Source organism: Tiliqua scincoides, chromosome 4 (assembly GCF_035046505.1).
Source record: "Tiliqua scincoides isolate rTilSci1 chromosome 4, rTilSci1.hap2, whole genome shotgun sequence".
NCBI lineage: Eukaryota > Metazoa > Chordata > Lepidosauria > Squamata > Scincidae > Tiliqua > Tiliqua scincoides.
The window spans coordinates 104,425,825-104,446,855 of record NC_089824.1 but is presented as its reverse complement, the minus strand read 5'-3'; the positions used below and the strand labels follow the sequence as shown (position 1 = coordinate 104,446,855).

The 21,031-nt window shown below is 45.5% G+C and overlaps 2 protein-coding genes across 3 annotated transcripts; one reads left to right on the top strand and one right to left on the bottom strand.

Moving 5' to 3' along the window:
• Positions 1 to 20: 20 nt before the first annotated feature.
• Positions 21 to 11,597, bottom strand: TMCO6 (transmembrane and coiled-coil domains 6). The gene is made up of 12 exons (XM_066625574.1): positions 11,069 to 11,597; positions 8,231 to 8,358; positions 7,134 to 7,243; positions 6,217 to 6,400; positions 5,061 to 5,165; positions 4,506 to 4,591; positions 3,568 to 3,684; positions 2,422 to 2,533; positions 2,156 to 2,336; positions 1,618 to 1,709; positions 402 to 569; positions 21 to 303 (listed from the first exon to the last, which is right to left on the bottom strand). Exons 1-12 carry the CDS (start codon positions 11,220 to 11,222, stop codon positions 166 to 168), a joined length of 1,575 nt encoding a protein of 524 aa, XP_066481671.1. The 5' UTR covers positions 11,223 to 11,597; the 3' UTR covers positions 21 to 165.
• On the top strand, positions 1,655 to 19,518 carry CD14 (CD14 molecule). Of its 2 annotated transcripts, none has more exons than XM_066625575.1 (3): positions 1,655 to 1,776; positions 16,550 to 16,732; positions 17,983 to 19,518. In XM_066625575.1, the coding sequence occupies exons 2-3, from the start codon at positions 16,719 to 16,721 to the stop codon at positions 19,313 to 19,315; spliced, it is 1,347 nt and encodes a 448-aa protein (XP_066481672.1). In that variant the 5' UTR covers positions 1,655 to 1,776; positions 16,550 to 16,718; the 3' UTR covers positions 19,316 to 19,518. The 2 variants fall into 2 exon arrangements, with proteins under 2 accessions (XP_066481672.1, XP_066481673.1); XM_066625576.1 differs by lacking the exon at positions 1,655 to 1,776 and adding an exon at positions 15,909 to 15,954.
• Positions 19,519 to 21,031: the final 1,513 nt, after the last annotated feature.

Here is a 21,031-nt window from a genome sequence, read left to right as displayed (position 1 = left end):
AGAACCACTCCAACCAGAATAATAGTATTTATTTGCAGATATTGCCCTTCTAAAGGGCAGGGCTTTGTTCAAGATCCTCTACAAGGCTGTACAGCTGTACAGCTGATTTGAATGGGTTATTGTCCCAACTTTACTTCCTTAAACTGTAGATCTTCAGCTGCAGCATCAAGGAAAATCCTGTCGGTGAGCAACCAACTGGCTGGCAGTCTGGATTAGTGCTTTGACTTGCTCTTGCAGTTGTAAGTTATCTTGATGTTGTTCTAAGGCCTGCAGCCCTGATTGAGCTACAAAGTCAACAGCAGCCTAGGCCAAAAAAAAGGGACAGCAGAGTTAGTGCTGAGCCAACAAGTGTAACTTCAGCCTTCAGGGAATACAGCAATATTAGGAAATGCAGTTTCTACCTCTGGCCAGTGAAGAAAGAGGAGATTCAATAATTCCATGTCTTGGCTCACCACTTGGCTCTCAGAAAGGGAAAGGGCACTTATGAGAGGAGGAAGCACAGCCTTCTGGTGCAGTGTCTGGCAGTAGGAAGCACCTTGGGCAGCTATATTGCACAGTACCATTAGAACCTGAACAGCAAGATAGGCAGAAGTTGAGATGAGTAACTTGCTTCTCTAGCCTCTGCTGTAATTTCAAGGAATGTTTGTGGCATTACATATCAGGCTGCTTTACTGTGTGCTACTTGCTATAGAAGACGTGTCCTCTAATGCAGGGGAGGGCAAACTGTGGCCCAGGGGACGGATCCAGTATTTGTGTGGATTCATCCACCCAGTGAGCAGACCTTTTAGTTCTGTGCAACTGCATGCAATGTCCTCCCCATTCGGAGGACAGGGACCCTCTGGGCAGTTGTGTCTGCCTAGATGTCCTGCTGCGTGGCATTCTAGTACACCGGCCAGACGACGTGACTGCCCAGAGCATCTATGTCCTCCAAACGGGAACGACGTCACATGGCAGCCGCACGGAACACTTGGATGCAGTCTGGACAGAGACAGCATTCTGGGTGTGCTATGCTCAGCAGTTTGAGCAGCGCTGCTCTAATGCTTCCCGTCCCATGAGTCAGGATGTAGTGTCAGCCAGTTGCCATGCACAGAGCCTTATACATCGATTAATTGGTACTCATCAAGAGATGGACAGGCCAATCCTAGCCTGTGCTGAGAGAGATTGGACAGAGATTGGACCAAGAGATTGGACAGGCCAATCCACAGGTTGGCCTGTGCTGTATGCAGTGCAGAGTAGGAGGTGGACCCAGCACAACTCAGAGTAAGGGGACTGCCACTTCAATGAAGCTACTTGGATCTGCACCAGCTAAATCACTGGTGCAGATCTGAGCAGTCTGGTGTAACACTGGGCTGCTCAGGGAGGGGGCGTTAGGATCCAGCCTGAGTGCTGGAAGCCTGTCCAACCCTGCCCCCCCACGCCTAGTCCACCCATGAACCTACTAGCAATGGACAAGGCATCTGCAGCACTCCTCCTAATTAAATGGTAAAGAACTACATTCAGAGAGAGAGAGAGAGAGAGAGAGTCAGTTATTCTCAGAGTGTACTAAATTGAGTTATTTTGCCCTTCTTTTTACACCTGAAAACCGGATCTACAGCCTTGATAACTACTGCTACTTACCATCATGCTCAACATCTGATAACATAAGAGCTTCAGCATACATGGGAAGTGGTCCATGTTGAGCAGAGAAAAGCAGAATAAGGAATTGTCAGCTGCAAGGAAGCAAGACAAAGATCAACAAATCCCTACAGCCACCTTGGATTGACTGAAAAACAATGGGTAAGTTACCAGAGGGTAGCTACTTGGTGTTGATAGCAACACCAATAGGTACTGCAGCATGCCTACAAATATGCAAGTGAACTCTGCTCAGAGCACTAGGTCTGGCCTTTGTCAGAGGAGACAAGCCTGCTATGTGAAGAAAGCCATCTTGTTTTGTTTAAAGGAACCAGAATTTTAAATCACTTCACAATGTCTTTGCTGCCTGCATTTTAGGTTCACTGCAAATGGCCATTCATAGTTTTCCATTATTAGATATGGACTCAATCTCCCCAGTCTTAGCACCATCAAGGCCATTTATCTTAGACTGTTTGTAGAAGTCTGGTGGATACAAAACAACAGTGCTAGAGAAAGTCGTCAGATATATATGCAGGTCACATACCCGTGAGGTTGTTGATGAGCCATAAACACTCCTGAACAATAAAGAGGTGTTTGGGAAGGAAACACTGTATAAAAACAAACAAGGCCCTCAGAAGGCATTCTTCCTCCACTAGTAGTTCAATGTTACCCACTTCATCTTCTGCAAGAAGGTTGCTAACACACCGTACTACAGGGCAGACCAACTGAAAGTAGAGTGAAAGGAAATGTGTTCAGAAGAGGTCTCTAGAGCACAGCCTGGCAACTCAAGATATTTCCCATTTATTTTACCATTTCAAACCCCTCAGCTGAAGTTGTTGAGATCATGGAAGCCAGTTTCAGCAACACCTGCAGTAGGGATGGCACAGTCCTTCGGGAGATCAGTAGCGAATTGTTCACTCTGCTACAGACAAAAGCAAAACAGAAGGGTTCTGTTCTGATGGGCTTAGCTTGAGTTCTGCTTCCTTACATTCTACCTCTTAACAGCAGAAGTAATTTTAAAAGCTGTGCTCTAATTCACTGTTCAACAAAAAATAGTTTGGGATGTGCAAGTTGGGGGAGAAGATATATGACAGGATGTCCATGTAGCACAAACCACATCGTATTAGAATTATGTCAGAGTAATCCAAAGCCTCATCCATCTAGCCTGGCACCCTGGCTTTATCTTGTTCTAGGAAGGAGATAGTCTAAGGTTGCAATCCTATACTGTATATGCATTCCTGGCCGTAAGTCCCATTGAGCATAATGAGACTAATGGTCACATAGACATGCATAAGATTGTGCTGCAAGTCTTCGATCAACTGAGGTATGGTGGACTTGCCTCATGCGTTAGAAACTCTATTAGGTATAGGGTGAGCTGTAGTTCTAGAAAAGGAAAGCTAGCTAGATGCAAGAATCTATTGCAAAGCTTACAGTAAATACTATAGTCACACGAACGTTCACATCATCCCTTCTTACAGAGTATAATAAATGACAAAGTGATCCAAGAGAAGGCCAGGCAATTTTATCTAATCAAATTTGACTGTTAACAGGGATAAAGCAGTTTTAGCAATCCTTCAAAAGAGAGCAGGAGCATGTGAAACCAAACATGCCAGCCATCTATTTATGGACAAGCAATGTCAACCTCCCAAGAGAGAGTTGTCTGAAATAAAAATCTTCCCTGGAAGGGTACTGGACTCTTTAGCAGCAGCTCATCAGCAATGCCAATGTTTCCAATACTTAAATGTTTCCTCAGCAATAGAGTGGGTAGGGAGCACACTGTGTTTCCATAACAAGTGTCTTGTGAATTACACTATTAAATTCTCAGGCTTTTTAATAAGATTACTGTAAATAGGCTCTATGTGGCCCACTTGCACCACTTTGCATCCTTATGCTCAAAGTGCACTCTGTCTACTCAACTCTCACTCAGGAACCCTGACCAACTATTTGCTCATTTACCTGCAAATAATATAGTGAAGGCCCCAAGCACATTCTATTGCAGCTCCTATTCCATCTTCCAGGTTGGAACAAACCAAGCGAAGCATGTGGTGGGAGATGGTAGATTCTAGAACCAAGCTGGGGCAGAGAGACAGAATAGGCTTCTATTAAATTATTGGAACAACCAAGTCGAAACTCAGCCAAGCACCATCATACCAACAGGGCATGTAATAGGCTCAAGTTATATGAGAGCTGTTGCTTTTCTTAGCTTTGTACAGGCTTCTCTGCACAGTTATAGAGCAGAACAGCCATCATCTACAGATATGCAGAGTTTCATGCTTTCATTTAAAAAAGGGCTAACTCAGGACTGGGGAAATACACATGAAATTGTGTCAAAAGCACTTGTTCAAGCACTCACCCCTCTTCATGGGTTTCAGAACTGACCACGTACCAGCACTGCTCCTGCCACAAACCTCAGCATTCTGAAGCCAAATGATTCCATTAACACTAAAATCAGATTGTGGCTAGAATACGTTCTTGTGAACAGCCCCCCACCCCCCGATTGATTCAGTTCTGCTCCTTGCTGCCACATTTAAGACCAGTTCACACAACTATTTATTTTTCACATTTTTATACAGCCCTTCCTCCAAGGAGTTCAGTGTGGCATACATAGTCCCTTCTCACAACAACCCTGTGAGGTAGGTTAGGCTGAGAGATGGTGATTGGCTCAAGGACACCCAGGGAGTTTTATAGCTGAGTGGAGATTTGAACTTGAATCTTCCAGGTCTAACTCCAGAACCACTACACCATCCTAGCTCTAGGAGCGTGAAAGACTAGTGTAGAGACATCTTTTGATATATTAGGATCATCCAAGAGGAAAGGGTATGCCTCAGATAATCATGTGCAAATATGCAACTACTGTCATTCCTAATTGGATAAAATGGAAAAATTGCTCTTACGGTATGATGTCAGTTGAAGCATCCTGGGACTGCAAAAGCTGAGACAGAACATAGCCAGCACCTTCTTGCACTACCACATGAGGGGACTGAAATCAGAAAGTACAACTATCACCATCCAATGACTCAGAGTCTTAAGGCTCTAAACCCACCTCAAAGAGGAAAGTGGAAAGCAACACATAAGCAAAGAACACAGTGGAAGTTGAACTTCAAAATCAGTACAGAGAGGTCTGATATACGGGCTGAACAGTTGTCTAGTCAGCTATGGATACTGGCCTTGGACAAGGAAGAGCTCAGAAACCCTGCTGTATTCCTTCAAGAACTTGTAAGCAGCAAGCCTGATGCTGAGAATAGCATGCCACTGTCTCAAGAGCACCTAGTTCAGTGCTAGACAGCAACAAGGTTGGCTCTCCCTCAGAAATGCAATACGGCAGAGAAATTCCATCTACTCCAGTTGGTGAGAACGGATTCATGAGTCAATGCACGCTTTGATTAGACAAAAGTTTGTAGAGAGATAGCTTTCACAGAGCCTGAGCAAAGACTATTTTTACTACTCACCTGGATACAGGATGCCAATACTGGGATAATGCCTTGAGGTAGAAGTTGCTTCGTCACAACATTCCTCTCGACCGCCAAGTTCCCCAGAGTGTACAAACACAGCTCCTGAAATGCATTAGAGGAGACCAGGGTTCACATTTACCATTCTGCAGCTGCCACTTTTTGCTCAGTGCTATACCAACTTCAGGGCCAGGAAACACTCCAATAGGGCAGACAGTGGGCAAGAAAATGTTGAGATGTCAGGAACTAGGAATACATTAAGAGAAGTACGTAATTTATCCCAGTGGTAGCAGAGAGGATAAATATTAATCCAAGCTATCAGGTTACACTAACCATTCCCAAACATTTTTGTCATGCTGTTCTTCAGAAGTTGAGCCATGTGAATCTTGGTTTACAAGCCCACGATAGGAGACCTCCTATCCAACCAGCCTTACAATGTACTCTAATTATGGCTAAACTCCACCTGCCTTTCATCACATTACAGCCATATCCTCATTTCAGGATGTGCTTACAGGCAACTGCAACTTCCTTCAACCATCACATCTTCTCTTCCCATGTTCCTCAGTCTTTTTCTCCTTGCCTTTTTGGCATTGTATAAACGTGCACATGTGTCTTTGTTGCTAGATCCAGGCAGCTGAACTCAAACTACAGACACTAAATTCCAATAAAGTTAAATACAGACAAGGCAGAGGTTCTCCTGGTTAGGGGACACTCTAATCCAATGATGACGTCAGCCTGTTCTTGATGATTTGTTGACCTCTTGAAAGATCAGGTGCACAGCTTGGGACTCAGATGTAAGAACCAAAATGCCACTATTTTCTGACTGTCAGAACCAGACTCCATTTTACTATATTATTTAATGTCTGGATTTATTATGATGCTATGTTATGAACTAAAAATCCTTTGTTATTATTTTTATTATATTGTACTCAGAGAGTGAAAGGTCTTCCCTTTTACTCCTCTTCCTTTAGAATGTTACTAAGTAGATGCCTAAAAGGGACTTCAACTGGAACTACCTTTTCTAACTAAAATGTAGAGCATACTGGAGACAATCACTTTCATATCACCATGCTCATAAAGCAGAAGAGATGTGGCCAACCGGCATGCGTCTCCTGGCTCAGCAAAGATAACTGATAAATGCAGGCTTCTGTCTTACTATGAGGGCTATGCTGTGTCCAGAGAGGTAGGTCAAGAGATAGGCTGTTGCTGGTAAACATGCCTCAACCACATCAGGGTGGCTGGAGTGCGAGAGTTCATGTAAACAGCGAGCTGCCTCCATCTGCAGATCTGCCAGACTGCTGGTAAAAAGGCCAATCAGCACACGTATGCTGCCTTCCAACCTACAAAATCAAAACAGGGACTTGACAAAGCTGCCTGCTACATTGTGTACTCTTTAGTTGTACCACTGAAGGAAAGGAAATGTGCCATTAAAACAATGCTCAGGTTCTGCATCACCCAGGAGATCAGGCTAATTTCAACTGCACAGAACACTAAACCCAATCAAAAATACCAGACCAAGCTATTACTTCCCTAGACTGGAACATAACACAAAGTAACTTCTGAACATTTCTTGAACCCCACTGGAACAGTATATGAGTTCTCTACACACATACACATTCAGATTTAGGATCGGAATGAAAAGCTGCGGAGGGCATACACTCAGGATCCCCCAGTAATCATGAATAATGTGAACATCAATCCAATACTTAAGGAGATTTTTGCTCATTTGTTGTTGGCAACCTTCAGTTCACACTCATTTTTACTGGCCCGAACAGGAATCAAACTGAACAAACTATAGCGGTCACTGAACAGGTAACCATATAAAATGAAGGGCAAGACCCCTGTAAGCCAGCAGATAACGCAGACACTCTCACTCTGTTTTGTCACAACATACGTTCTTGCCCGAAAGTTTTACAGATCATTCATATAAGTAAATGGGAACCATTCCAATGATAGCAAGCCGTTCCCTTCAAGGTTGTCTGCTGCACCCAACCTGCTGCTTCCATTTACTTCAAGTCAAACTAGCAGCATCCCCTTCGATAGGCATCACTAAGGGGCAGCACATTACCTAACCTGATGAATTGTTGCTGAGTCTCTTCATGCCGTAGTCCCCACCGAAGGCGATTCAAGGATTGTGCTCTGTCTTCAGTTCCCCTTTGGATCTTTCTCAGCAGCTGTGAAACCTGAGAAATAGTCAAACAGCAAGCCTTAAACAGCAAGCAAATCTGGGATGAAAACCACTCATGACTACCCTCCTCTCTACAATGGAGGGCTGAAACAACCCGGAGAGCCCAAAAATGGCCTGAAAGCATCTGCCAAGGTTATGTCCTTAAAGATCTAGTTTGAACATCAAATGATGAGAGAAAAGGTAGAAGGGCCCCTAAGGCAATGCTTTTCAATCTGTTGTGCTAGCAAAACTATTGGTACTTCCCAGCATGGCAGGTATTACTTGGCTCTGCTGCCATAGTAACCATGTGGCACTGCCCCACCTGACCTCATTCTGGCAACGTATGGCTGTGTAGCTGCCTGGCCCCTCAAAAGAGGCACTGTTTGAGGAAGAGGGGTGCAAAGCAGAGTCCCAGTTAGAGGACAAGCTGCCCACTCTTGCACACAACTACTACCTCTGGTGGCAGTAGCAGTACTTGTAAAAGTGATATCTGTCACAGGCAGAATTTGGAAAATATCCACATTTCTGAAAATGTGCATCTTAAAAGCACAATTGTGCAAAATACAGTTTCATAATTTTTTCTATTAATAAAGCCATTTTTAACGCCAACTCTGCACATACACAACAAGGATCAAATGTGTGCACCTGTGGACTGGGCAGAAATGGGTTAACAAAAGTAGGGTTTGTAAAATTCTTGTTGTATAATTTAGTTTTTCTATTTATTTGGTGTGGAGAACCACCATCTTGGTTACATGGGGCCCCTAACTGCTGTAGAAAAAGAAAGGTTGAATAGCTCAAGATCTAACAAGTTAGGAAGGTTCCTTATACAACATCTTTTTTGAAAGCAATAAGGACATTAACTGCTGATGGGAAGCTCAGTGCTTCAGTAGACTGTGCCCCAAACCAGCTATAAATCCAAAGTGCCAGTTATTTCTAAACAAACCAGAGGACTGTAGGATTAAATGTACCATGTTGAATCCCCACCCACTCCTGAACTTCCTACCTCTTGTTCAGAGAGAGGAGCAATCGCTTCAATGTCTGTTGTTCCAATTTGCTCTTCATCTGTCAAAGTATCTTCACATAAACGCCGCTTGCTGATCAACTGCTGCTGCCTCCGTGCACTCCTCAGAGCTGGAATAAGACAGCACCCAATTATCAAGTTGTCCCAAGTCAAGGATAATTGCAAAGAAGTGGAGTTTTTTTTTTTAATGTGGTTTCGAGACTGCCACACAGAGCAAAGGATATGCATATCTGTCCCATTCTAGAAAGCTGCAGTCAGAAAGGGAAGGTATGATGCAATCCTGAGTGAAGGGAGCATCCACTAGATCGGTGTTTCTCAAACTGTGGGTCAGGACCCACTGGGGGGGGTCACTAGCCAATTTCAGGTGGGTCCCCATTCAATTCAATATTTTATTTTTAATATAGTACACTTGATACTACCATGGTATGTCACTGCATTTGGGGAAATGTTACACATCTGTACTTTTAACAGGCTAGTAAGTATATGCTTTAAACAATGGTAGTAAAAGGGACTAACTCCTGGGTAAGTGTGGATAGGATTGCAGCCTATGACAAAAATTTTCTTGCTTGATGATGTCAAGCACTTCTGGTCATGACATCACTTCTAGTGAGTCCTGAGAGATTCACATTCCAAAAAGTGGGTCCCAGTGCAAAAAGTTTGAGAACCACTGCACTATATAATATGAAAATAGGGTAAGAATGAGCAAGACTTATTTTGTCTGTTAACATGCACACTTGCAGCCAAGCAACCAACATATGATGTATGATGGGGGAATATCTGAGGCAGTGGCTCACAAACCTTTTAGCACTTAAGAATGACAGTCTTTTCAGATTCACCAGAAGTGATGTCAATAACCTAGAAGTGGTACTGTGGCTGGACACAGCACCATCAATTTACATTTTAAACACAGACTTGGATCCTTCTGCAACCCCACAGCCCTCCCCCTTTCCAGCGTTCCATCTTCCAATCATCAGTATGAGAAATACTGATCCAAGAGATTTAAAAAGCTCCATCACTGAAATGAAGATACAGTGACAGAAGGCACTCCCCATGCTAAGGTCCAGGATAGCATCTTGCTGCAGCATGGCACAGAAATGCCAACATTCATCAAATTAGCTGCAATAGAAAAGGTGCTAGCTTTATTCCACTCCAAAACAAAAAGCCTATTTTACATGGTAGAAACATGCTAAATTAAGCATGAATTGCAAAATTAAATAATTCCAGATATCAATAACTAGAACAGGAACAATTAAGGGTTTGACTCATTTCCTTACTAACCTTTAAATCAGAATACCACTAAATATTCTAGTATGTAAGAATTATCTTGGCAGCTCCATCATCAGTCATGAGTATTAAACCCCATCACAATAACTATGGACTGTAATAGTCCATATATGTAATACAATCCATATATTGTATTACACAATGTAATCCACAATGTAATACAGTCCACATAATACAGTATTACACAATGTATTACACAATATAATCCACAATGTAATACAGTCCATATAGTACTGAATGGATGGAATAACCCATCCATTCAGACAGACTTAACTTTGTCTGTAGGTTTCTAGAGGTTATTCTTAACTCTGCAGGTTTCCAAAATCATATTTTCAGAATGAAAAAGGCAGAATGAAAAAGAGGTGTGTTAGGACTGCTTAAGAATAATCAGGATGAGGATGTGAATTTTAACATGTAGGAGTATGTAAAGTAGGTGGAGGATTGCAGTCTGGTAGCCACAATTTGTGGCCTCTTGTTTTTAACTCCTGCCTGTATCAGCTGCCTGCTTACCGCCCTGCTTGCAGAAGGAGTCATTTGTCTTGTCTGCTACAACCAGAATTTGGAATGATGCACACCACAATTAACCCAATCCAGCCTGTATCAGCTGTCTGCTTACAGCCCTGCTTGCAGAAAGAGTCATTTGTCTTGTTTGCTACAACCAGAATTTGGAATGATGCACACCACAATTAACCCTATCCAGTTCTGTTACTGGCAAATGATGCAGGGCCCAATCCTATCCAACTTTCCAATGTGGATGCAGCTGTGCCAATGGGGTGTGCGCTGCAAGGGGGGGGTGCAGTCATGGAGACCTCCTCAAGGTAAAGGAATGTTTGTTCCCTTATTTCAGTGCTGCATCAGTGCTTAAAGGATAGGATTGGGCCTGCAGTTTGTGCCCAACCATCATGCTGCTTGCAGGTGCCTTTTTGCTTTTATTTCTGACATGATGCCTGCTGCCAGGACTGGCCCTTCAATGAGGCTAACTGAAGTGGTTGCCTAAGGACGCAATCCTAACCAACTTTCCAGCACTGACTTAACCACAATGCAGCTCCTAAGGTAACAAACATGCCCTTACCTTGAGGAGGCCCCCTTGACTGCCTCCCGCTGCAGGATGCAGTGCACACCACACTGGCACAGCTATGTCAGTGCTGGAAAGTTGGTTAGGATTGTGCCCTCTGGCAGCTATCTCTGTCCACTTCCCTGCCTCCACCTCTCTTCCTTCTAGTCCCTGGATTGGAAGAGGGGGACAGAAAGGAGGAGAAAATGTAGAGGGGAGTGCTGAACTAGTGCACTGGAGAATGGGTGGAGCAGAGGCTGGCACATCATGGGGGGGGGCAGAATTTGGAAGGCTGCTTGTGCCAAACACACTTGATGGAATTGTGAGGTCTGGTCAGTAGCAACGCACAAGAGGAGCCTGCAAGTGGCGGGGGTGGAATAGCCTGGATCCATCTTCATTCACACCAGCTTCCTCATGTCTAATGCTGCCCGGTGCAGAGTTCCATCCCACTCCCGGGATGGCTAAAGGCAACCAGGACACACCTGATTCCCGCTCTCTCCGCCAGGCTCGCAGGTCTTCCGCGCTGCAGCCGTGCAGCCTGTGGCGACTTCTCCTCCAGCTCCTTTCACCAGCCATGCCCGATGAAGTGGCAGCTGCCGCCGCACCAAAACCAGGCTCTGCTCCCTCAGAAAGCATGACTGCGGCTGTTCCAGGCCTGGCCTCTTCCCTCCAGGGTTAGATTCAAGCAGCTACGTCTATGGAGCGGCCCCTCCTAAGTGGGGCAGAGCGGAGTCTTGAGACAATGAACTGGCCAGAGCTCCAACGATGGTTCACCAGAAAGGAGCGTCACACGAACCTCTTCGGCCCTCGATCAAGTCTTCATGCGTTCCACCGGCCCGTCCTTCTTGGCTGCAAGAGGCTAGCGGAGAACCCACAAGCAGGCGGCGGCAGCCTCGGACGCCAAAGGCATGGCTGGAAGCCCTTCTTCCGGCGGCTGCGAGGATACAGAAGCCTCCACTGTCTGGGGAGAATGAGCTCCGGAATGGATGAAGCCCTGTTGACGGATATTACATGGCCTGCCCTTTGATTGGGGCGGGAGCTGGGTGGAGTTTTCTTCTGCCAAGAGGGCTGGCTGTGCAGGGAAGGGAAACACACACAGGCTGCAGTCCTAGCAGGGGCGGATCCAGGGGGGGCCATGAGCACCAGCTTCTCCAGAGCCCAGCCAGCTCAACCAGGCAGATAGACCTGGGCTCCTCCCTGGACCTGGAGCCCTGATCTACCTGCCAGGTAGACCAGGGCTCCCAGCTGAACTTGTGGGCCTCCGTGGCCGAGATTTGCTGGGCAGGTAGACCTGGACTCTCAGTCAGACTGCTCCACTGGTGCCACCTTTTCTCCTGACTTTGCTCCCCATTCCAGTGGATGCCCTTAAATTTAGTTACAAGTTAAAAGTGTTTGGGTCCATAGAGTTGGACATAGCATTTATCATCATTATAATATGAAATTTGGAGTTCTCAGAATAGCACATTTCCATAGGCTATTTTTCAGGGACTAAAATCACTGCATCCAATCCTGCAAACCAGCCAAAAAACACCGCCTGCTTTTCTGGGATTCAGCTCCCTATTTTTCTAGTTTTGCATTTGTCATCAACACAGATCTCTCTTATGTGAATATACCCAGAAAATGATCTTGCCCTCATATCATATTTAAATCAGACGCAAAACAAAGGTGTAGCTAATCAGTTACAAACACTCCAAACAGAATCATTTAGCCAGATTTCTGCATCTTCAAAAAGCCCATACCACACTTAGTGCCCAATCCTATCCAACTTTCCAGCACCATGTAGCCTCAATGCAGCCCCAAGGCAAGGGAGCAAATGTTCCCATACCTTGAAGAGGCCTCTGAGACTGCCTCCCCAACACAGGAAGCAGTGCATGCCCCACTGGCACAGCAGCACCGGCCCTGGAAAATTGGAATTTTCTGGAAAATACGGAAGCTTCCTTCCGTAAATGGAAGTCTTGCCCTAATGAGGAGAATAAAAAGGAACATAAACTGTGGCAAAAGAAATGTAAGAAGGTGATATGGGAGGCCAGGAGAGACTATGAGGAACGCATGGCCAGCAACATTAAGGGGAATAATAAAAGCTTCTTCAAATATGTTACAAGCAGGAAACCCGCCAGAGAAGCGGTTGGCCCTCTGGATGGTGAGGGAGGGAAAGGGGAGATAAAAGGAGACTTAGAGATGGCAGAGAAATTAAATGAGTTCTTTGCATCTGTCTTCACGGCAGAAGACCTCGGGCAGATACCGCTGCCCCAACGGCCCCTCCTAACCGAGGAGTTAAGTCAGATAGAGGTTAAAAGAGAAGATGTTTCAGACCTCATTGATAAATTAAAGATCAATAAGTCACCGGGCCCTGATGGCATCCACCCAAGGGTTATTAAGGAATTGAAGAATGAAGTTGCAGATCTCTTGACTAAGGTATGCAACTTGTCCCTCAAAACTGCCACGGTGCCAGAAGATTGGAGGATAGCAAATGTCACGCCTATTTTTAAAAAGGGAAAGAGGGGGGACCCGGGAAACTATAGGCCGGTCAGCCTAACATCCATACCGGGTAAGATGGTGGAATGCCTCATCAAAGATAGGATCTCAAAACACATAGACGAACAGGCCTTGCTGAGGGAGAGTCAGCATGGCTTCTGTAAGGGTAAGTCTTGCCTCACGAACCTTATAGAATTCTTTGAAAAGGTCAACAGGCATGTGGATGCGGGAGAACCTGTGGACATTATATATCTGGACTTTCAGAAGGCGTTTGACACGGTCCCTCACCAAAGGCTACTGAAAAAACTCCACGATCAGGGAATTAGAGGACAGGTCCTCTCGTGGATTGAGAACTGGTTGGAGACCAGGAAGCAGAGAGTGGGTGTCAATGGGCAATTTTCACCATGGAGAGAGGTGAAAAGCGGTGTGCCCCAAGGATCTGTCCTGGGACCGGTGCTTTTCAACCTCTTCATAAATGACCTGGAGACAGGGTTGAGCAGTGAAGTGGCTAAGTTTGCAGACGACACCAAACTTTTCCGAGTGGTGAAGACCAGAAGTGATTGTGAGGAGCTCCAGAAGGATCTCTCCAGACTGGCAGAATGGGCAGCAAAATGGCAGATGCGCTTCAATGTCAGTAAGTGTAAAGTCATGCACATTGGGGCAAAAAATCAAAACTTTAGATATAGGCTGATGGGTTCTGAGCTGTCTGTGACAGATCAGGAGAAAGATCTTGGGGTGGTGGTGGACAGGTCGATGAAAGTGTGGACCCAATGTGCGGCGGCAGTGAAGAAGGCCAATTCTATGCTTGGGATCATTAGGAAGGGTATTGAGAACAAAACGGCTAGTATTATAATGCCATTGTACAAATCTATGGTAAGGCCACACCTGGAGTATTGTGTCCAGTTCTGGTCGCCGCATCTCAAAAAAGACATAGTGGAAATGGAAAAGGTGCAAAAGAGAGCGACTAAGATGATTACGGGGCTAGGGCACCTTCCTTATGAGGAAAGGCTATGGCGTTTGGGCCTCTTCAGCCTAGAAAAGAGACGCTTGAGGGGGGACATGATTGAGACATACAAAATTATGCAGGGGATGGACAGAGTGGATAGGGAGATGCTCTTTGCACTCTCACATAATACCAGAACCAGGGGACATCCACTAAAATTGAGTGTTGGGCGGGTTAGGACAGACAAAAGAAAATATTTCTTTACTCAGCGTGTGGTCGGTCTGTGGAACTCCTTGCCACAGGATGTGGTGCTGGCGCCTAGCCTAGACGCCTTTAAAAGGGGATTGGACAAGTTTCTGGAGGAAAAATCCATTATGGGGTACAAGCCATGATGTGTATGCGCAACCTCCTGATTTTAGAAATGGGTTATGTCAGAATGCCAGATGCAGGGGAGGGCACCAGGATGAGGTCTCTTGTTATCTGGTGTGCTCCCTGGGGCATTTGGTGGGCCGCTGTGAGATACAGGAAGCTGGACTAGATGGGCCTATGGCCTGATCCATTGGGGCTGTTCTTATGTTCTTATGGATAGGATTGGGCCCTTAATGTGAAAAGCCTGTTTTGGAAACTGAGGGTCCAATCCTATCCAATTCTACAATAGCAGCTGTTCTTTTTGTACCAAAGACCAGCTAATCTAATTAAGGGTCCAATCCTATCCAGCTTTACAGCACCAGTGATGCTGTAATGCAACCCGGTACACATGATCCTGTACCTTGAGAGGCCTCCATGACTGCCCTTCCACCACAGGATGCAGCGCATGCCCCATTGTTACAACTGCACCAGTGCTGAAAAATTGGATAGATTGGGGGGGCCCCCAGTTCAAGGTAGGAAAGGCTGGGATTTTCATCATGTCTAAAGGAACAGAGGAGCACTTCAAGAGCTGCCCTCCTTTCTTCTCTCCCCCCCTAAATGTGGATAGCTTTGTAGTCTAAGAGAACCCAATCCTTGGCAAGTCTTACCCCCTCCCCCCAGTTTCACCATGAAACATCCTTTATTTTTTCCCATCCACCCCTCTTTTGGGGGATGCTTAACATCCAAGGTGAGAGTGAACTGAAAAGGAATGTTTGCTCATGCTTTGACTTTTTAGTTGGTTCTAATATGTTTAAGTGTGTGTGTGTGTGTGTGTGTGTGTGTGTGTGTGTCCTAACAGCTCCAGCTGCCTAATTGCAGTTCTTGCCAGAGGGGCACTGGCACTTGCTGTCTGGTCTGAGAGACATCCAACCCTATGCATGTCTACCCAGAAGTAAGTCCCATTATAGTCTATGGGGCTTGCTCCCAGTTAAGTGTGGACAAATCTGAAGCCTCAGAGCCCAATCCTAGGCTTGCCTACTCCTATGGAAGTCCCAATACTTCCTATGGAAGGAAATACTTCCTTCCAATGGAAGGACTTCCTTCCAAAGTATACTTCCTTCCAAAGTATGGAAGGAAATCCTTCCTTCCTATGGAAGGACTGTGGTGCTTACTCCCAGGAAAGTGTGCATAGGATTGCAGCCTCAGAGCCCAATCCTAGGCATACCTACTCAGATGTAAGTCCCACTATAGCCAATGGGGCTTACTCCCAGAAAGGTGTGGATTTGATTGCAACCTCAGAACCCAAGCCTTTGCTGGTCTACTCAGAAGTAGGTTCCATTATAGTCAATGGGGCTTCCGACTGTCCATTTCCACGGTGCCAGGGACCTCTCTCTCTCGCCGCTGAACTGCTCAGAACAGAAGCCAGGGACAAGCTGCTGCTCCTTTGCAGCCTGTGGGAGGGAGCACAATCCCCTTAGCGGAGGGAGTTGCCTTTTGGTCTGCACTCCTGTACGGCCCTACTAAGACCCATTGTACAAAATAGGCTGCCTGATTGCCTGTGGGTCTGCAAAGGAGGAGCAGCAAGCCAGGACAAAGCAGAAGGTCGGTGGCAGGGCAGCCCAATCCTTTAGCCCCGTTTGCTTCCGCCACTTCCCTTCCCCACTGGTGCGACAGCTGGGGGGGGCACACACCCATGGCTCCTCCCTTGGATCTGCCCCTGAATCCTATCCGCACTTCCTGGGAGTAAGCCCCATCGACTATAATAGGATTCACTTCTGAGTAGACATGCATAGGCTTGGGCTCTAAGGCTGTAATCCTGTCCACACTTTCCTGGGAGTAAGCCCCATTGACTAGAATGGGACTCACTTCTGAGTAGGCATGCATAGGCTTGGGCTCTAAGGCTGCAATCCTAGCCACAGTTTCCTGGGAGTAAGCCCCATTGACTAGAATGGGACTCACTTCTGAGTAGACATGCATAGGCTTGGGCTCTAAGGCTGTAAACCTATCTCAGGCAGTATTTACAGAACACACAGAGTCAGAAAAACAAATGTCATGACTAGGGTAATTGTGACATGGGTCATGCGGAATCGCCGTCTTCACCTGGAAATGACAGTGCCATTTGTGCTGAGTCTGTTTTAGAGAAATAGTGGAAAATAATTAGCACACAAGATGAGCTCATTTCCTTTTTCTGTCTCAGGATCCTCTGCAACCCAGCAGTTTTGCAATAGTATCCTTCTGCATTGGAGTTCCTCAAAACGATCATGAAATGAAAAGCCTAAGTGGTGCCCACAGCTGTCTGAATTATTTCTGATGTGTGACACTGCTGATAAAAGAACCAGAAGCAGACTGGGAAGAAGAAACTATACATGGATATGGACAGGCAAGTAATTTCTGGCTCTCCTCAACTCATGGGAAAAGGGGGTTACTTAGTCAAATAAAAATTGGCAAAAGAAAAGAATTCAAGTTTTTTTTAACTAGAACACCTAGGAAGCAGATTGAGTCAAGCCATCTCTGTGGCAGAAAGGGATCTTAAAACCTGGAACAGTTGGTGATGAGTCCTTTTGTTGCCAGCGATGTTATCATACACACATGCGTTTACCAGTACAAACACATGTGTTTGTAATACATACAAGCACACACAATCTTGAGCCTGTGTTTGCCTGACCCAGATTTAAACTAAATTGGGGAAACCAGAGGGGCCAGGATGTAGTTTGGGGGGAGGGCCATTGGCTGAATAGCAGAGCAAACAGTGCCCCTAATTTGGCTAACCGGTGACCATGAGGCAGAGTTTTCCAGAAGAATGTATAGTTTATTGAAAGATAGAGAGAAAAACAAGAAAAAGGCAGCACTTGTACTGTGAGTTGGTTGTGGCTGAATGATACTTGGAGATGGTTCTGATGTACAGGCACAGCTGAAAGCTGAAGGAGGGGAGGAAGTGAGAGTGAAAGTTGGGATAATAGACGCCACCACAACAGGGCAAATGTGGCTACCGTCTTCGAATGACTGGCACAGGCTCCAGACGCCCCATGTTGGGCTTCTAAGCCCAACACTGGGGATAGGATTTAGAGGAGGAGCCCTCCACCAGTCTCCCCCTCCAAGGCCAGTCCCTGCCCCATTCCGCCCTTCCTCCTGCCCAGAAGCGCCCTGCCACTCTCCCTAGGCTCCGTGTTGCTCAGCACTTACCTGCTCACCAGCAGCGGATGGGGGTTGTTCTGCTGCGTTGACAAGGCCTCTCTGCTGGCGCTGCTTCCTCCCAGGGTAGCGCAAATGAGCCTTACAGCACGTGGCGACACCTCCTGCCAGTGCTGGAGCTGCAGGGCTGGCAGTAGGGCAGTCTAGGATTCAGCTGTTAAACATGCATGTACAGATGACCCTTGGTATAGCCCTCCACCTTGTTTGTACCCACATAGTAACATCACTCTTGTACACTTTCACACATTCTTCACTCCATTCATCATGTTTATTCTTCCTCACTGTCCCTTGGCACCCTCATCTCACCAGCCCCCTTGGCCTACGTTGCCCCTATTGCCTTGAAGGTGAATCCTTCCTTCCCTGTAGCATATGGATAGTAGTCGCTAACCCTTGAGAGAAGAATGCCTTTATGACTTTACTGAATTTTTTCTGTTTCAGGTTTTGCATCATCATATGCAGACCGCAGGTCTTTGTGTTCCTCCTTCTCCTCCTGGAACTCCCCAAAGCAAATGGCAACTGTGCCTATATAGAGTCCCAAACGCACTGTGTATGCTCACTTCTGAACCAGTCAGAAATACGAAACTTCATACAGTGCCTCCCAGCCACCACATATGAGCTGCGAGGAGGAAACCTGGAACAATTTACACCCTTTTCTGGCACCAGGCCAAATCCAGAGGTGATTGACATCCTGCAGGCCCTGCAAGTGAGCAAGCTCATCTTTACAGATCTCATCGTCCCGGAGGTTCTATTGCCACCTGCCTTGGAATTTGTTTCCTACACACCTACAGTCTCAGAACTTGCCTTTGTGAACTGCACTTTCCTCAAAGCCGTCAACGGAATAGCTGCTAAAAGGTGGGACCTGAAAGTTTCCTCATTGCGCTTCCACAGAGTGACTGCTGCCCCCGTGGCTGACAGACTTGATCTGTTGAGCCTGAGCAGTTGGCTGGGCAACCTGAAGAATCTGACAGTTACAGAATCACAAGTCACAACCATTCCATGCAAAATTGGCCAGGTGTTCAGAGCTTTACTTGTTCTGGATGTTTCAGGAAACCATTTCCAGGACCAGAGCATAAAGTCATCATTCTGCCAAGGGGCTTTCCCACAACTCCAGGTATTAAAACTCCAGCACAACAATCTCACCTCTTACGATTCTGTATGTGAAGCTCTTGTTCATCTCAGCATGCTTGCTCACTTAGACCTAAGTCAGAATGACTTCCCACAGCGATTCTCCTCTTTGTGCACATGGCCACAGTCACTTCGCATTTTGAATGTGTCCAACACAGGGTTAGAACATATGGACATGGCATTGCCACCTAACATTGAGATCTTGGATCTGAGTGCTAATAAAGTGATTACCCTCGATCTCTCACTATCCAGCTTGAAAGAACTCTATCTGTCCAACAACAGGCTTCAGGCATTCCCCTCAGTCAACAGGCTCCCTAGTTTGGAGGTCCTCAGTTTAGATCAAAACCAGATCTCACAGCTGCCTAATGGCCTGAAGCGTCTGCAGAGCTTGAAAGCTGGACACAATTTCTATAACTGTTCTTGTCCCCATATCAAGATAATCCAGGACTTGGCAACCAAAGAGTCCTTGCTGCCTGACTGGCCTCAGGACTATAAGTGTAAATCACCATCAGAGTACCAGGATGCCTTGGTAAAAGATGTGCCTCTTTCATTGCTGCAATGCAACAAGGCTTTGACCAGGCATGGCACAATGGTCGTCTTGCTGACATCTTGCTTTCATCTGGTTTTTTGCTTGTTTTTTGTGTAACAATTTTCAGATATTTCTTCTGACTTGTTCTAAAATGTTGGGTGACTTATCATGTTATAACCATAAAGAATCCCATGTATTATGCTGTAAATAAGATAATTGGAATTTGGGGTGGAGGTGGGGTTGAACATTGTTGGGAAAACATACAGAATTTGTAAAAAAAAGAATATACTTGTCTTAGAATACTCTATATTGATATGACTGTGACTATAATTTCATGTGTATTCTTTCCAAAAAAAATTAAAAATTTTATTTTTTAAAAGAAAATTTCTTTGCAGTTATATTTCTTTGCAGTTATATTGGAAAAGTTATATATAACTTTTCCAATGTCAACTTGAGTACTAAAAGCATCTGATGTTGCTGCAGGAACAGTGAGCAAAGGCGGAGCATTTGGTTCGCAGCTATTTACGAATGTTTTATTTTTAAAAAACTCTTTATTCATTTGAGACACAAATATATTTGGAATGAAGCATCACAAATAAGGGAGGCAAGATACTTTCTGTGATTCTCAGGCTTCTCTCCCCATTCCAAAGCTCAAATAACCTCACGTTTCTTTATAGGGTAAAACACACATACACACACACAAGATGTGATGTCCATTTTTAAAAATGGTAAATGCAGTCATGGATTGTGGGAGCGATGCTGAAGGAGGGGGTTTCTTTAAACTCCTCTCCACATCATTTTCACAGTCGGAATTTCACCCCTACCCCAAAGCTTCTAATTGTCCTATAGAGGAATTTTACTGATCCCAGCCAGTTAAGTGTAACATCCCACCTCCTATAGCTGGTAAGAGTGGCAATTTGGAATGGGAAAGGGCTATGGTTCCCAAACTGTGGGACCCATCCGTGGGTCATGACCCCATTTTTGTTGTGTAGTGAAACTGACAGGGCAGATTAAGCTATGAGCATCAAAGATTAAACAAGCTGTTACTTGGGAGAAGCACTGCTGCGCAATCACCATTATAACCACACCCCTTGGCATTTATAAGTCAGGCAGCAGCCTCTGGGGCCTTTAAAAAGCTTGGGAACCAGTGCTTTACACACTTACTTCTGGGTAGTCATGTATAAGATTGCATTGCAAGTCATGAATCTCTTAACATCATGACTAGTTTGATTCTCTTTTTCTCTCAGAGAGAGTTACCGAGGAATGGTTATCAGTACAGGCCTAATAATTTAACCTGACATGCGATCACTTGATCTGTCTGAATGCAGTCACATCTGCATCATATTAATGCTTCTGAAAGCCTTAGTGGCCAAGGGGGTTTTGCCCTTTCTCCAGGCTATAGATGGGTGTATGATGTAGGCATACACCAGAGATCTCCCATAAACAGAAGCTACTTATGAAGGAAAAAGGTTCAGCCTTCAGAACCAGTTAATATGAAGATTATCCTTCCAAGCCAGTCTTGTTAGTGCAGCCATTTTCAACCACTGTGCCGTGGCACACTGGTGTGCTGCAAATGGTCCCCAGGTTTGCCGCGAGAATTTGGGAGAGAGTCATTTATCAATAGGACCATTGGGGGATGTGAGCCCCCATTGACAGCACAGTGTGCCTTGTCAATTGTCAAAAAGCTGATGGTGTGCCTTGGCCATTTTAGTGCCTTGCCAGCTTGCCGCAAGATGAAAAAGGTTGAAAATCACTGTGGTAGTGCATGAGTCTGTTTGCTGCAGTTGGATTGTGTTGCATGAGGAAGGATGCAGTAACTTGTTTCAATGACAG